Genomic DNA, 17,185 nt, shown 5'->3' on the forward strand with positions numbered 1-17,185 from the left:
GTAAACAGCTGTGCTTACTTCCAAATACAGGATATGATTAAAGTCATGCCTCTGCAATCAGCACCTGGATTATGAAGTACCATAAGTTCTGTTTGCACCACTGTTTCTGGTACAGGTAGAGCATCGGAGGTGCAAAAGCAGTGAGTACTCCTGGCCTGCTATCACCACAGTTCTGCTACTCTGGGGGCTGATAGCAAAACATTTTTTTTTTTGGAGGTGAACTTAAACTTAATGTACCCTTTTGAAGATAAGGGAATGTTCAGTGTTGCATAGGGCATCATCTGGCTCACAGCCACTGACATGCTGCCCCCCGGCCTCGTCTTCACAGCGCTACCGGCCAAAACCTTCAATGCTACAGGTGCTACTATAATTTTATATATATATATATATATATATATATATATATATATATATAAATATATAATCTCCATATTTATTAACAGTAATATGGTAGCAAAAAATGAAAGGCAACATTAGAGGATTCCCAATTTTCTGCTGTTTTTACATGTAATTTCTAATCCACCTTCTTGAGTACTGTAGAGTTAAGCGGACATGCATCAATTCAGATACACTCGCACCTCCCTCACTGGCTTGATATTTACATATATTTTACTGGTTTAACACTACTAAAAATGCACGTGAAACAGGTATGACATTGGAAACAATTGTTTTGTTATTTTGTTGTGCCCGATACCACTGTTTCTAGTGTGGCATCATTCTAGTTTTAAGAAAGTATTTGGTTTACTCTACTGCAGATAGACAAATTGTGGAAGCCAATGAGCTCCACCGTGTCGGCAACAAACCCATGTGCTACAGGGCAGATGTGATATACTATACAGAGCTATCACTCACATGACCAAACAACCGCATGTTATGTTGGACGGAGGAGGATCCATTGCAAACAACATGAAAAGTAGGCAGGCATATTTAATGATTCTTCTGTATAGACATATTGTGCTATCATTAGTGTGTATGTATACCAAAATTGTTACAAAATCGGTCAATGTGTCATTCTAGTATGTTCCCCACATTATTCATCCAATGCTTGGTTGTAGATGGCATCGCTTCAAAATAACACGTAAATGTTAGATGGGACTCACATGGCGTCTGAGAACGCCATTATAAGACATGTGTTCTGTGGATGGGGGCATTGTGATCCTGGAAGACATCCCTCCTGTTATCACTGAAATTCTGCAGCATGGTATAAAAATGATCACTCTGTACCATTAGGTGGAGATTAGCACTGACATTGTTGCTCTCTAAATGGTCTGAGTGCAGCCAAACACTACAGATCGACCCAAAGTATTCACTTCTGGGAACAAGCTCTTAGCACTACACTTCCTTAGCACATATGCACTCATCCATTTGTTAACTTGGATAAAAATTATTTATCCGAGCACATCCACTTCCTCCACTGCTCGGTAGCCCGCTGCCTGTGATCTTTGAACACACAAATGTATGAGCATTTGTGCACTGTGTTCTACTTAGATTTCCTCCTCTGGACTTCTTGTTGGACCCTTTTGATGAAACTGGCTACTTTGAAATGTGTAGTCATTTTATCTGCAGCTGCTTTCTGATTTGCACTAGTGCAGTGGTTCTCAAACTCGGTCCTCAGGACCCCACACAGTGCATGTTTTGCAGGTAACCCAGCAAGTGCACAGGTGTATTAATTACTCACTGACACATTTTAAAAGGTCCACAGGTGGAGCTAATTATGTCACTTGTGATTCTGTGAGGAGACCTGCAAAACATGCACCGTGTGGGGTCCTGAGGACCGAGTTTGAGAACCTGTGCACTAGTGGATACATGGAGATCATGGTCTTTGAGTATGTGTTTCTGCCCACTCCTCTCCTTCACTGATGTTTGGCCTTCCCAGTTCAATTCACCATAGACACCACTGCTCATGAAACGTAAGCAAGATCAGGCTGACTTGACCTCTTGCAGCCCTATTACAGCGAAAGGTGTAGGTAACCAGGGCAGTTCTGCATTTTTATAGATGATCCTACCTGGATATCTAGTTATATACAGCAATTATTTTTTATGGGCAGTAAATAAAATAAAAAATAAAAAAAACACACTACTACATTAAACACCTTATCTGTCTATTACAAATGCATTTTAAGGTATTGCCAGATTATTCCCCAGGAATTGTAAAAACAAGTAGGCATATGCAGTGTCTCAGTGTACATTTATTCCCCCATTCTGGCTTCAAGAGACTCGGTGCACCCATATTTGTAAGAGAAGAGTCCCCTCAATCAAATGATGTAGCCCATTAGTGATTACTATCTGGCATTCACTAGACAATATAAACCCAAAAAAAGCATAAATAGCAGGGTCGGCAGATGGGTGAGGGCACTTAATGTGCACAACTTTGCGCATCCTGGCACCATAGAGGGTAATCCGCTCTTTCAAACAATATGCCCACTTAGCACTTATCAGCAATTACACTCATACAATAGAAAAGGTTAGAAAATCCAGACATGGGAGTGTTTGGGAGTGGTCTAAATGTTGACATCCAGAATATCAACATGGGCATCATATCAACACAATGTTGACATCGCTATAATGTTAGGTCAAATAAGGAAGAGAAGGGAATTGGATTCAAGTGGGTGCACTCCGTCCCCTAAATACTATTGATAATTAAAACACACTTTTATTAATTTTCATTTAAAAACAAGTATACACACAAATACTCCATTTAGCAGCCTGTACGGCTTATAACTTGTGATGTCAACTGTTGAAAGAAGTTTGAGCGAAGTGAAGAAATAAAGAGAGAAAAAGTTGTGAAAGAAATATGAAAATGGTGATTAAAGATTAAAATAATGTCTAAAGGGTGTCATGTCTCTTTATAATAATATTTAAATTCCCACACTTTTGTTGCCAGTCAGTTATAAGTACAAATTAAATATAGTGATTGTAACTATGGCAATAAAGGCTGTTGAGTACACTAACAAAGAGATATATGCCTTCTTTAGATCAGCTGCAGTTATATAATGATTCTATTAATGATTTAATTTATAGGTTGTTATAGTTCTGACAAATGTTGTATTGAACCTGCAACCTTAATAGTTGCCCTTATCTGAACACAATACAGGCTATGTTTTAAGTGGATATAATTAACAGTGTCTCTTACTGATTGATTTACAGTATGTAATGATGTAACATTCATATATATAATTTAATGACACTTATCTGCTAGAACTTATAAACTTTTATTATAATGCAATACAGACTGTTATTTTGAACAGTCTATATTTAAAGGTCTCAAATGATATTAAGCAATTAATATGTGTAGTTGTCAATGTGTTATACACAACACTCTAAATGCCATGCAGATAGTAATGAAAAATAATAATGTTAGTAGGGATCCTATTTCAAGATAGCAGGTGCAGTGCCCGTGGTCAGAAAGAAAAAGGGCTCAACGCGTTTCGCTGATCTTGGTCACCGCCAGCTTCCTCATATGCTCCTGAGGAAGCTGGCGGTGACCAAGACCAGCGAAACGCGTTGAGCCCTTTTTCTTTCTGACCACGGGCACTGCACCTGCTATCTTGAAACATCTGGCAATTCTGTGGACTTTAAATCCTCTAGGATCCCTACCAACATTATCCATCTGGAGTCTCTGCATATTCCCCTGCTGCTATTGGACCTCGATCTGTAATTGAGAACCAAGAGGACTTCTTTCTGAGACCATGGTAATATCTATATCTGAAATTTTATGAGGATACCTTGGAGGACTGAGTCCTAGCCAGATTACCAGTGCATACTGCCTTAATGGAAACATAAGTGGTCTTATGATAATTTGAGAGACTCTCAACTTCTATTACTGATTACCCTCCTGACAATACATATGTCCTATTTTTAGATTAATTTTAATAAATGTATGATTAATTTTTTATTGATAAATCTGTATCCGTTCCTTATTTTGAGATCCAGCCGGCGCCAGTATCTATTTCTGTCCTGTACTTACCTTTTAGGGACTAACCATCCCTATACAGGCTGCCGTTGACAGCGCACTCACCAATTGTTTTCTTGTTCTGAGTTACAAACAAGCCTGCCCTATTGCATGCGAGAGGAGACAAAGAGTACGAGAGGAACCCAGCACACCAACGCTGCAGAGCCCCAGTGATGCTGTCAGCGTTTTTATATAGATATCTCAGTTAAACGGTTTCTAACTAGGATTCCCCTAGAGGAATACTGTGCACAAATAGCGGCTCTCCCCCTACTCAAACACCCTGTACCAGTGATCCAGCGTGTGACAGACCGGAGGAGCTGTGTGAGGCTGCTGCTTATGCAGAGGAAGGTGCCAAAATGCTGCTGAGCCTGCTCTGATATAGCTCCGCCCCCCATAATGGTGCCAGAGCTACTGTTACATATTTATACTGGCTATGTCTCCTAAATGCGCTGTAGTGTCACATAAATGTTAAGTACAGCTAATGTCAGCCAGTGTCATGCAGGGGCTACAGCGGGTCCCCCCCCAGGAGGGACCCATATGCCTCACCCACGCTTTTGCCGCACCATGAACTGGGGGACCCCCCCTACCGGGCCCCCGGTGTGTACTCACCACCGACGATCACCTTTAGGCAGTGTTAGGGGTGTGCGGCATGCTGCGGCAGCAAAGGCGTCACGCCCCGCTAAACAAACAGCCCTTTAGAACGGTGGTCCTGCAGCGGGGAAGCGGCTCTGCACCTCACAAGGCCAGTGACCGCCCCCCCTAACTCCCATGGCGCAGGTATGCTGTTGCCCAAACAGCATACTGAAAATAATAAAGTTTCAAATAAATTGAAGAAATCTCTCTGGAGCTCCAGAGATGTGCATCCTCTCCTGAGGGCACTTTTTTATAAACTGCCTGTGGGAGGGGACATAGAGGGGAGGAACCAGCACACCCACTAGAAGAAATTTAAAGTGCACTGGCTCCTTTGTACCCTGTCCATAGCCATCGTACTAATGTGTCCCCAATATCCCTTATGGATGCTAGAGAAACAGGTGGTGACAAATTGATGTGACATATTTGTACATCAGTGCGACCGAGTTTGAATCTGTGTACGAAGCGCTACGATGCAGCAGCTGTGGATGTTTCTTATGTCAAATTCCGATGCGCTTCATCCGTAACTTTGAAGACGTTTAAAACTAATTCCTGTGTGGTATAAGTCGCAGTCCTGCATCTCCAGTACACGATGAGTGGCATTTTGCTGTGTCTTTGGTACAAGTAAGATGAAAATTTAAAGAAAAAGTTGCTTTGCTACGTGACACCATGCAGTGCGGCTTAGTCATGAGCTGTATGGCATATGAAGGCTAGGTGTATGGGGGACACATCTGTCCTATTTGTATTATCCTGCTTTATAATAATAATGAGGGTTAGAGGACATCGGGACAGTCTACGCGTTTGAAGGGTATTATTACATTGGTTGATGTGTCTAGATGTTATCCTTCCCACTGAAGAGTGACTGAAAGCTGTAAAGATACGTCCCATTACAAGTAAGAGGATGAGACACAATCTCCATCACCCGGGAGGTGGTGGAGAATACAAGTAGTTTTGCTGAAAGATAAGGGCTATACGTCTTTCTACAAAGCTGGAAATAGAGTGCTCCTTCTGCACCCCATTATATCGCCCAAATAATTGTGTCCTGTAAAATTAATTCTTATTTTCCAACTTTCCGTTCACAGGTGGGAGCACTGTAGACATAATCTGCTCTTGGCAAATAAACCACCCAACTTCTCCCTTTGAGTGTAGCAAGTCTTCACACCCCCCGTAGTAGGTCGTGCATTGGTGTAAACATTGCAACATGATTCTTACAGAAAATAAAATAGAGAGACATGAGAATTTGTCACATAAGATACAAGTAACTAAAAAAGTCTGTGGAGATTATCAAGCCGTCTAACCATGCTGCCCAATAGCAACCAATCAGGTTCTAGCTATCATTTTATAGAATGCACTTGATAAATGGTAGCTAGAAACTATGGGCAACTTTTACACATGTCCTCTTTAGAACGTTTGATACATCACCCCCTTTGTTTTTGAATCAATGATAGCTACTGAAGGAGCAGCCAAAATAAACACTTTAAGCATATTAATGGTGTCATAAGGATCAACACTCCCTGTAATAACCTTTGCTTTATCATCTTCTAGTAATTTATAATGGAATGGCTAAGAGGATTTGTCATTGTGTAAATGGGAAGTTATTATAAAGAATTCTAAATACGGTGGAAGTGCCGAACTGACACTGAAGCCGTCCCAATACAATAGATCATTCTTACCGATGGTAACAGTCCCAGCTGGTCTTGTTGCTGCGGACTGGAAGTCGCTGTCTGTTGGGACTGCTGAGGTGAATACTGGGATAGCTGAGGCTGTTGTTGCTGCATTGGGTTGAATATGAGTGAAGCACCAGGAAGCTGTTTCATAGAGGACATCCAAATTCAAAAATAAGTATTTCATAAGAGTGCGATTATGTGGTGAAAGAGCACAGTACAACCATGTTTTACCATACCTACTGCTTTTCCCAGCAGTGAAAGTTATTGTTTCGACATTTAACCATTCCTACATTGTAATGAGATGGGATGAGGTTATGTGAATGGAGGTCGGGAGACCACCAGTCACCATGCCGACGCCAGAATCCCGAGCGGGAGAAAGCCAGTCGGAATGCTGACTAACAGGAGCTATTCGTTGCGCTCGCCCCCTCCGCCGGCAATCTGGAGACCAGGATTGCGGGGCTGGTACGTTGACGACCTCCGGGATCCCAAACGTCGGTCTCATAATACCAACCCAATGAAACATATAGGCAAATATGGTGCTTAGCAAATAAAACATTTGCCTCCATAATTTAAATCAAGTTAGACAGGATTATAATAAAATATTCTGCACATAGATACCCGAAGGATGGGTAACTGCACAAGTGTTCTAGTTAAACATTTTCCTTTAGATACTACAGTTTTAGTAAGAATCATTCATTGTGGGGGGCATAGTTATCAATGGTCCTTGTTTGTGTAAGTGGGGCACCAGCTATAGTAAAGGCTTATCTCCAAAGGATCTCATACAACCAAAGTGCCAGGTAAGTACATGAATGTGGTTTTGTTGCTCAAAGGTCTGATTAAAACAAGACGGAACATAAATAAAATTACAAAATGATTAAGTAATTCTGGTAATGCTTCTACTTCTCTCAATGATAAAAACAGCCCATTCTTTTACTTAACGGTATATATTCAATTTTTGCATGAGATTAGCATTATATAATTTATTTCACCTAAATAAATCATGGCTAACAAAATATAGGCTTGCAGGTTTGACAGCCACTTGTTTGAGTTAATGGACTACAGTTGCAGTCTTTCTTAGAAATACAATTCTACCAGTAAATTAAACATATTATAACAAAATATGCACACCCAACGCATTAAAACAATCTGATATATAAACTTTCAAAATATTCTTCTTTTTATTTTTTTTGTTGTGTCTCATAGAGTTTACAGAAAGCTTGGCCATAATTACCTGTAGCAGGTTTAAAGGTCTCAAACTGGAAGTATTTTTTATACCAAAGGGAGAACCTGTTGAAGACAAGTTTTTTTGTTTTTGTTTAAAAAATACAACAGAGCAACTAACAAAAATCTATAGCTTTAGAAAATAACAGGATTGGACACAGTGAGCAAATGAAAAATAATTAGGCCTCATGCACATATAGTGTTAACATAAAGCTTTTAACAATGCACATTGTCCAATAAATAAAACAATGCTTTGTTAACACTTTACACTATGCTGCTGAGAAGCTTTGAATTTGATTACTTAATGCTTTTTTACAACCTGAACTAGGTTTTGACAAGCAATATTTTTCAGTGCGTGTATCTACACGCCTTTAGGATTAGATTATGCAAGGAATTACTGTTAACATAATTTCACATTATTATCATTTTAAAATATTTAACTTAAAATGCAACCATGATAGTTTTATCAGGGTTAGCATTTTAAGTTAAATATTTTAAAATGATAATAATGTGAAAATAATAATAATAATAATAATAATATTTTAACTAGGTAATTGTTTATTTAGAAAACCATTTTAGAGGAGTTCCAACTCACACCCAAAAATAAATGAATAGGATTTTAAATACCTGCCGGTAAATCCTTTTCTCGGAGTCCATACGGGATACTGGGGTTCACTTAGTACAATGGGGTATAGATGGGCTCCAAAGGAGCCGGTGCACATAAAACTTCTTCAACAGGGTGTGCTGGCTCCTCCCCTCTATGCCTCCTCCCACAGCCCAGTCTAGGTAAAACTGTGCTTGAAGGAGAATGACATACAGTACTTGAGAGGAGGAACATAACAAGACAACAGGTGGTGATACTAACAAACCAGCACACACCAACACAAACCGACCAGCAACGGCTGGTTAAACAGAAAACAACAACTGCTGATTTCAATAACTGTCACACAGGAGAAAGCCAAATACCACCTGCAGAGCGACGAACCACAGAGGTGGGCGCCCAGTATCCCTTATGGACTCAGAGAAAAGGATTTACCGGTAGATAATTAAAATCCTATTTTCTCTATCATCCATAAGGGATACTGGGGTTCACTTAGTACATTGGGGACGTCCCAAAGCTTCCAGAATGGGCGGGAATGTGGTGAGACGACTGCAGCACCACCTGCCTGGGTATCAAATCTGTAAAACTTGACAAACGTATTCTTCCCAGACCAAGTAGCAGCACAGCATAATTGCAAGGCCAAGACTCAGCGGGCAGCCGCCCAGGATGAACCCACTGATTTTGTTGAGTGGGCTCAGATAGACTGTGGAACAGGTAAGGCAGCCAAAGAATAGGAATGTTGGATAGTCAGCCGAATCCTGCGAGCAATCGACTGCTTAGAAGCAGGGAACCCCTTTTTCTGAGCATCACACAGCAAAAAATGGGACTCTGTCTTCCTAACCCAAGCAGTCCTCTGAAGATATATCTTCAAGGCCCTTACTAAGTCCAATGACGCTGGAAAATCAGACTGAGCTGGAACCACAATCGGTTGATTCAAATGGAACGCAGAGACCACCTTTGGCAGAAACTGCTGTCGAGTCCTGAGCTCTGCTCTATCCTCGTAGAAAAATAAATAGGGGCTCTTGCAAGAAAAGGCCCCCAATTCCGAGACACGTCTGGCTGAGGCCAAGGCCAGAAGCTTCACCGTTTTCCAGGTAAGGAAATTCTCTTCTATCGTCATCAAAAGCTCAAACCAGGAATACTGTAAAAAATTCAGAACCATGGTAAGATCCCAAGGTGCTGTGAGCAGCATGAAAGGAGGCTGTATGTTAAGCACACCTTGTAAAAAGGTCTGAACTTCCGGTAATCCTGTCGATTTCTTCTGGAAGAAAATGGACAAAGCCGAAACCTGAACCTTAAGGGAGACAAGGCGTAGACCCTTATCCACGCCAGCCTGTAAAAACCATAGAAAACGGCCCAATTTGAACTCCACAGGAGAACAGGGACGATCCTCACACCAAGACACATATCTTTTCCAGATATGATGGTAATGTTTGGAAGTTACCGGTTTCCTAGCCTGAATCATGGTCGCCACGACTTTGTTCGGAATACCCTTCCTAGCTAAAATACTCAGCTCAAACGCCATATGCCATCAAACGAAGCCGCCGTTAGTCTGGATAGACAAATGGACCTTGCTGAAGAAGATCCCTTCTCAGCGGCAGAGGCCAGGGGTCTTCTCCTGACATAGCTAGAAGGTCTGCGTACCGCGCTCGCCGAGGCCAATCCGGGGCTATCTGAATCGCCTGCACTCCTTCCTTTCCGGAGCTTCTTGAGAACCAGTGGGAGTAACGGAATTGGAGGAAACAGGTACACTAGCTGATAAGACCAGGGCATCGTTGGGGCATCCACTGCCACATGAGGGTCCCTGGATCTGGCACAATACCGCCGGATCTTCTTGTTGAGCTGAGACGCCATCTTGTCTATCTGCTGACAACCCCACTGGCCCATGATCTGCTGAAACACCTGTGGGTGGAGGCCCCACTCCCCAGATGAAGGTTGTGACGACTGAGGAAATCCGCCTCCCAGTTGTCCACACCTGGAATGAATATGGCTAATATTGCCATAGCGTACTTTTCTGCCCAGAGGAGTATCTTGGACACCTCCCGCATGCAGGCTCTGCTCTTTGTACCACCATGACGATTTACGTACGCCACAGCCGTGGAGTTGACTAACTGAATCTGGATGGCGTGACCAGCAGGTGTGAAGCCTGGAGCAAAGCGTTGAAGATCGCCCGGAGTTCCAGGATGTTTATGGGAAGAGCGGCTTAGTGGCTTGACCATTTGCCCTGGAACTGAGCCCCTTGGGTGATCGCTCCCCATCCTCTCAGGCTCGGATCCGTTGTGAGAAGGGTCCACTTCTGGATTCCGAATCGTCGTCCCTCCAACAAACGGGAAGACTGCAACCACCACATCAGCGAGGTCCTGGTCCGTGTTGACAGACGTATGATCTAATGCATCTGCAGGTGTGAGCCTGACCACTTGTTCAGGAGATCCAATTGGAACGTCCATCAGACGACCTTCAGGCTATAATCAGGGGCGTGTTGCGGGCGTGTGGATGGGTGTCATGTCAGTGGGGATGGAGCAAGGCACCGAATGAAGTCCGTATTCCCGCCCCCCCTCCAATTCCCATGGTGCAGGTATGTTGTTGCCCAAACAGCAATACCTGAACAAAAAAGAACTTTAAATGAAACTGAAGAAAAAAATCCTCTGGAGTTCCAGAGTGTGCATCCTCTCCTGAGGGCACATTTTTCTAAACTGGGCTGTGGGAGGAGGCATAGAGGGGAGGAGCCAGCACACCCTGTTGAAGAAGTTTTATGTGCACCGGCTCCTTTGGACTCCATCTATACCCTATTGTACTAAGTGAACCCCAGTATCCCTTATGGATGATAGAGAAAATAAATTACCAGGTAAGTCTTGATTATCACAAAACACTTCACAAATAGCACCCCAAAATGTCATAATTCCAAATATCATGTCCTTATGGCTATGTATATGATGCATATATATATAGATATATATATATGTATATATATATATATATATATATATATATTTCTCTAACGTCCTAGAGGATGCTGGGACTCCGTAAGGACCCTGGGGTATAGACTGGCTCCGCAGGAGACATGGGCACTTTAAGAAAGACTTTGACTCTGGGTGTGCACTGGCTCCTCCCTCTATGCCCCTCCTCCAGACCTCAGTTCGAGACTGTGCCCAGAGGAGGATGGGTGCACTGCAGGGAGCTCTCCTGAGTCTCCTGCTAAGAAAGTATCTTTGTTAGGTTTTTTATTTTCAGGGAGCACTGCTGGCAACAGACTCCCTGCATCGAGGGACTGAGGAGAGAGGAGCAGACCTACTTAAATGATAGGCTCTGCTCCTTAGGCTACTGGACACCATTAGCTCCAGAGGGATTGGAACACAGGTTCGTCCTGGGCGTTCATCCCGGAGCCGTGCCGCCACCGTCCTCCTCACAGAGCCGGAAAAAAGAAGAAAGAAGGCTTCAAAGGCGGCAGAAGACTTCGTGAGCTTCACTGAGGTAACGCACAGCACTGCAGCTGTGCGCCATTGCTCCCATACACCTCACATACTCCGGTCACTGTAAGGGTGCAGGGCGCAGGGGGGGCGCCCTGGGCAGCAATATAAACCTCTCCTATGGCAAAATGAACTATATACATGTACAGGTGGGCACTGTACATGTATATTAAAGAGCCCCCGCAATGTTTTACATATTTTGAGCGGGACAGAAGCCCGCCGCCGAGGGGGCGAGGCTTCTCCCTCAGCACTCACCAGCGCCATTTTTTCTCCACAGCACCGCTGAGAGGAAGCTCCCCGGACTCTCCCCTGCTTGACACACAGTGAAAGAGGGTTTTAAAGTAGAGGGGGGGGCGCACATAATTGGCGCGCATATATATATATATATATATATATATATATATATATATATAAGCGCTACTGGGTAAACATTCTGTGTTTTTTCCTGGGTCATATAGCGCTGGGGTGTGTGCTGGCATACTCTCTCTCTGTCTCTCCAAAGGGCCTAAAAGGGGAACCTGTCTTCAGAAAAGAGATTTCCTGTGTGTGTGGTGTGTCGGTACGCGTGTGTCGACATGTTTGACGATGAAGGCTCACCTAAGGAGGAGGGGGAGTGCATGATTGTCAGGTCGCCGTCGGCAACGCCGACACCGGACTGGATGGATATGTGGAATGTCTTGAATGCTAATGTAAATTTATTACATAAGAGATTAGACAAAGCTGAGGCTAGGGAACAGTCAGGTAGTCAGACCGTGCCTGTCCCAGTGGTACCGGGACCTTCCTGGTCTCAAAAGCGCACATTATCCCAGATCACTGACACAGATACCGACACGGATTCAGATTCCAGTGTCGACTATGAGGATGCAAAGTTACAGCCAAAAGTGGCTAAGGGTATTCGTTACATGATTATTGCTATTAAAGAGGTTTTGCATATCACGGAGGAACCCCCTGTCCCTGACACGAGTGTACACATGTATAAAGAGAAAAAACCTGAGGTCACCTTTCCGTCCTCATACGAGCTAAGCGAATTGTGCGAAAAGGCTTGGGAATCTCCAGACAGGAGACTACAAGTTCCCAAAAGGATTCTTATGGCGTATCCCTTTCCACAAAAGGACAGGATACGATGGGAATCTTCGCCTAAAGTCGACAAGGCGTTGACACGCTTATCAAAGAAGGTAGCTCTGCCATCCCAGGATACGGCTACCCTCAAGGATCCTGCTGATCGTAAGCAGGAAGTTACCATGAAGTACATTTACACACATTCTGGTACTATTATTAGACCGGCTATGGCATCGGCCTGGGTTTGTAGTGCTGTCGCAGCATGGACAGATTCCTTATCTACGGAGATTGAGACCCTAGATAAGGATACCATTTTAATGACCCTAGGGCATATCAAGGATGCTGCGTTATATATGAGGGATGCTCAAAGAGACATTTGTTTACTAAGCTCCAGAATAAATGCTATGTCTATTTCTGCTAGGCGACTCTTGTGGACCCGGCAGTGGATGGGGGATGCCGACTCAAAGCAACATATGGAGTCGTTGCCTTACAAGGGGGAGGAGTTGTTTGGTGAAGGCCTCTCGGACCTTGTCTCTACTGCTACAGCAGGTAAATCTAATTTTTTGCCTTATGTTCCCCCGCAACCTAAGAAGGCGCTGCATTACCAAATGCAGTCCTTTCGTTCCAATAAAAACAAAAAGGTACGGGGTTCGTCCTTTCTTGCCAGAGGTAAAGGCAGGGGAAAAAAGCTGCACACAGCTAGTTCCCAGGAGCAGAAGTCCTCCCCTGCATCTGCAAAATCCACCGCATGACGCTGGGGCTTCCCTGGGGGAGTCAGCTCAAGTGGGGGCACGTCTTCGATTTTTCAGCCACATCTGGGTCCACTCACAGGTGGATCCCTGGGCAATAGAGATTGTTTCCCGGGGATACAAGCTGGAATTCGAAGAGGTGCCTCCTCGCCGGTTTTTCAAATCGGCCCTACCAGCTTCTCCTTCAGAGAGGGAGTTCGTGTTAAATGCAATTCAAAAATTGTGTCTTCAGCAGGTGATAATCAAGGTTCCCCTACTGCAACAAGGGAAGGGGTATTACTCAACCCTGTTTGTGGTCCCGAAACTGGACGGTTCGGTCAGACCCATTTTGAATTTAAAATCCCTGAACCTGTACTTAAAAAGGTTCAAGTTCAAGATGGAATCGCTCAGAGCGGTCATCGCTGGGGGGGGGGGGGGGGGGGGGGGGGGGGGGGGGTGGATGGTTTCCCTGGACATAAAGGATGCATACCTTCATGTTCCGATATTCCCTCCTCATCAGGCGTTCCTGAGATTTGCGGTACAGGACTGTCATTACCAATTTCAGACGTTGCCGTTTGGGCTTTCTACGGCCCCGAGGATTTTTACCAAGGTAATGGCTGAGAGGATGGTGCTCCTGCGCAAGCAGGGTGTCACAATTATCCCATACTTGGACGATCTCCTCATAAAGGCGAGATCTCGAGAGAAGTTACTGGACAGCGTTTCACTGTCTGTGAGGACGTTACAGCAACACGGCTGGATTCTCTATATTCCGAAGTCGCAGCTGGTTCCTACAACGCGTCTGACCTTTTTGGGCCTGATTCTGGACACAGACCAGAAAAAGGTTTTTCTTCTGATGTAAAAGGCTCAGGAGCTCATGGCTCTGGTCATGAACCTATTAAAGCCAAAGACGGTTTCAGTGCATCACTGCACACGTGTCCTGGGGAAGATGGTGGCGTCTTACGAGGCCATCCCCTTCGGCAGGTTCCATGCGAGGACTTTTCAATGGGACCTACTGGACAAGTGGTCCGGGTCTCATCTACAAATGCATCAAAGGATCGTTCTGTCTCCCAGAGCCAGGGTATCTCTCCTGTGGTGGCTGCACAGTGCTCACCTCCTAGAGGGCCGCAGGTTCGGCATTCAGGACTGGATCCTGGTGACCACGGACGCGAGCCTCCGAGGTTGGGAAGCAGTCACACTGGGAAGAAATTGTCAAGTCTAGAGACTTGTCTTCACATCAACGTTCTGGAATTGAGGGCCATATACAACGCCCTACGTCAAGCAGAGGCATTGCTTCGCGACAAGCCAGTCCTGATTCAGTCGGACAATGTCACAGCAGTAGCTCAGGTAAACTGCCAAGGCGGCACAAGGAGCAGGGTGGCAATGGCAGAAGCCACCAGAATTCTTCGCTGGACGGAAGGTCATGTAAGCGCACTGTCAGCAGTGTTCATTCCGGGAGTGGACAACTGGGAAGCAGACTTCCTCAGCAGACACGACCTGCATCCGGGAGAGTGGGGACTTCATCAGGAAGTCTTCGCACAGATCGTGGGTCAGTGGGGACTGCCCCAAATAGACATGATGGCGTCCCGTCTCAACAAAAAGTTAAAGCGGTATTGCGCCAGATCAAGAGACCCTCAGGCGGTAGCGGTAGACGCCCTGGTGACACCTTGGGTGTTCAGGTCGGTCTATGTGTTTCCTCCTCTTCCTCTCATACCCAAGGTGTTGAGAATAATAAGACAAAGAGTAGTGAGAGCAATCCTCGTGGCTCCGGATTGGCCACGAAGGACTTGGTATCCAGATCTGCAGGAGTTGCTCACAGAAGATCCGTGGCCTTTTACTCTACGGCAGGACCTGCTGCAACAGGGGCCCTGTCTGTTCCAAGACTTACCGCGGCTGCGTTTGACGGCATGGCAGTTGAACGCCGGATCCTAGCGGAAAAAGGTATTCCGGATGAGGTCATTCCTACCCTGATCAAGGCTAGGAAGGACGTGACATCGAAACATTATCACCGCATATGGAGAAAATATGTTTCTTGGTGTGAGGCCAGGAATTCTCCTACGGAGGAGTTCCATTTGGGCCGTCTCCTTCACTTCCTTCAGACTGGAGTGAATTTGGGCCTAAAATTAGGGTCCATAAGGGTTCAAATTTCGGCCTTATCCATTTTCTTTCAAAAAGAATTGGCTTCTCTTCCTGAAGTACAGACTTTTGTGAAGGGAGTACTGCATATTCAGCCCCCGTTTGTGCCTCCGGTGGCGCCTTGGGACCTTAATGTGGTGTTAAGTTTCCTTAAGTCACATTGGTTTGAACCTCTCAACACGGTGGAGTTGAAGTACCTCACTTGGAAGGTGGTCATGTTGTTAGCCTTAGCTTCAGCAAGGAGAGTTTCGGAACTAGCGGCTTTGTCACATAAAAGCCCCTATCTGGTTTTTCATGTGGATAGGGCGGAATTGAGGACTCGTCCTCCGTTCCTTCCTAAGGTGGTCTCATCTTTTCATATGAACCAACCTATTGTTGTGCCTGTGGCTACGCGTGACTTGGAGGATTCCGAGTCCTTGGATGTGGTCAGGGCTTTGAAGATTTATGTGGCCAGAACAGCTAGGGTCAGGAAGACAGAAGCACTGTTTGTCCTGTATGCAGCCAACAAGGTTGGCGCTCCGGCTTTTCAGCAGACTATTGCTCGCTGGATCTGTACCACGATTCAGCAGGCGCATTCTACGGCAGGATTGCCGTTACCAAAATCGGTTAAGGCCCATTCCACTAGGAAGGTGGGCTCTTCTTGGGTGGCTGCCCGAGGGGTCTCGGCTTTACAGTTGTGCCGAGCAGCGACTTGGTCGGGTTCAAACACCTTTGCAAAGTTCTATAAGTTTGAAACCCTGGCTGAGGAGGACCTCCTGTTTGCTCAATCGGTGCTGCAGAGCCATCCGCACTCTCCCGCCCGTTTGGGAGCTTTGGTATAATCCCCATGGTCCTTACGGAGTCTCCAGCATCCTCTAGGACACAGGTTCTCAAACTCGGTCCTCAGGACCCCACACAGTGCATGTTTTGCAGGTCTCCTCACAGAATCACAAGTGAAATAATTAGCTCCACCTGTAGACCTTTTAAAATGTGTCAGTGAGTAATTAATACACCTGTGCATCTGCTGGGTTACCTGCAAAACATGCACTGTGTGGGGTCCTGAGGACCGAGTTTGAGAACCTATGCTCTAGGACGTTAGAGAAAATTAGATTTTACACCTACCGGTAAATCTATTTCTCGTAGTCCGTAGAGGATGCTGGGCGCCCGTCCCAAGTGCAGACTTCTCCTGCAAGACTTGTATATAGTTATTGCTTTAATAAGGGTTATGTTATAGTTTCATCGGTTTGGACTGGGACTATGTTGTTTGTTCATACTGTTAACTGGGTGGTTTATCACAAGTTATACGGTGTGATTGGTGTGGCTGGTATGAATCTTGCCCTTGGATTAACTAGAATCCTTTCCTCGTACTGTCCATCTCCTCTGGGCACAGTTTCTCTAACTGAGGTCTGGAGGAGGGGCATAGAGGGAGGAGCCAGTGCACACCCAGAGTCAAAGTCTTTCTTAAAGTGCCCATGTCTCCTGCGGAGCCCGTCTATACCCCATGGTCCTTACGGAGTCCCAGCATCCTCTACGGACTACGAGAAATAGATTTACCGGTAGGTGTAAAATCTTATTTTTTTTCAAGTCAGAATTGACAAAGAAGTCTAAGTACACTGTTAATTTTTTTTTACTAAGAACAACATTGCAAGTTCTCAAAACTGGTGGCAGACAACACTTAATGCAATTTACATCTTGTGCTGCTACAGCATGGTCTAAAAGGCTTCTTTTTTTATGGATAAATTCAAAAT

General features: G+C 44.8%; 1 protein-coding gene across 5 annotated transcripts in view; it reads right to left on the minus strand.

The window, feature by feature from the left end:
* SUPT20H (SPT20 homolog, SAGA complex component) overlaps nt 1-17,185 on the minus strand; it is a 179,133-nt gene that overhangs the window by 13,339 nt on the left and 148,609 nt on the right. For 3 of the 5 annotated variants that reach the window (XM_063951846.1, XM_063951848.1, XM_063951845.1), the window contains 2 exons: nt 7,481-7,536; nt 6,256-6,390 (listed from right to left, as the gene is read on the minus strand). In XM_063951846.1, coding sequence (XP_063807916.1) covers nt 6,256-6,390; nt 7,481-7,536 — 191 coding nt within the window. The remainder of the gene's footprint in view (nt 1-6,255; nt 6,391-7,480; nt 7,537-17,185) is intronic. The other 2 variants (XM_063951849.1, XM_063951847.1) reach the window with 1 other exon arrangement.

This window comes from Pseudophryne corroboree, chromosome 2 (assembly GCF_028390025.1).
Source record: "Pseudophryne corroboree isolate aPseCor3 chromosome 2, aPseCor3.hap2, whole genome shotgun sequence".
In the NCBI taxonomy this organism is placed as follows: Eukaryota; Metazoa; Chordata; class Amphibia; order Anura; family Myobatrachidae; genus Pseudophryne; species Pseudophryne corroboree.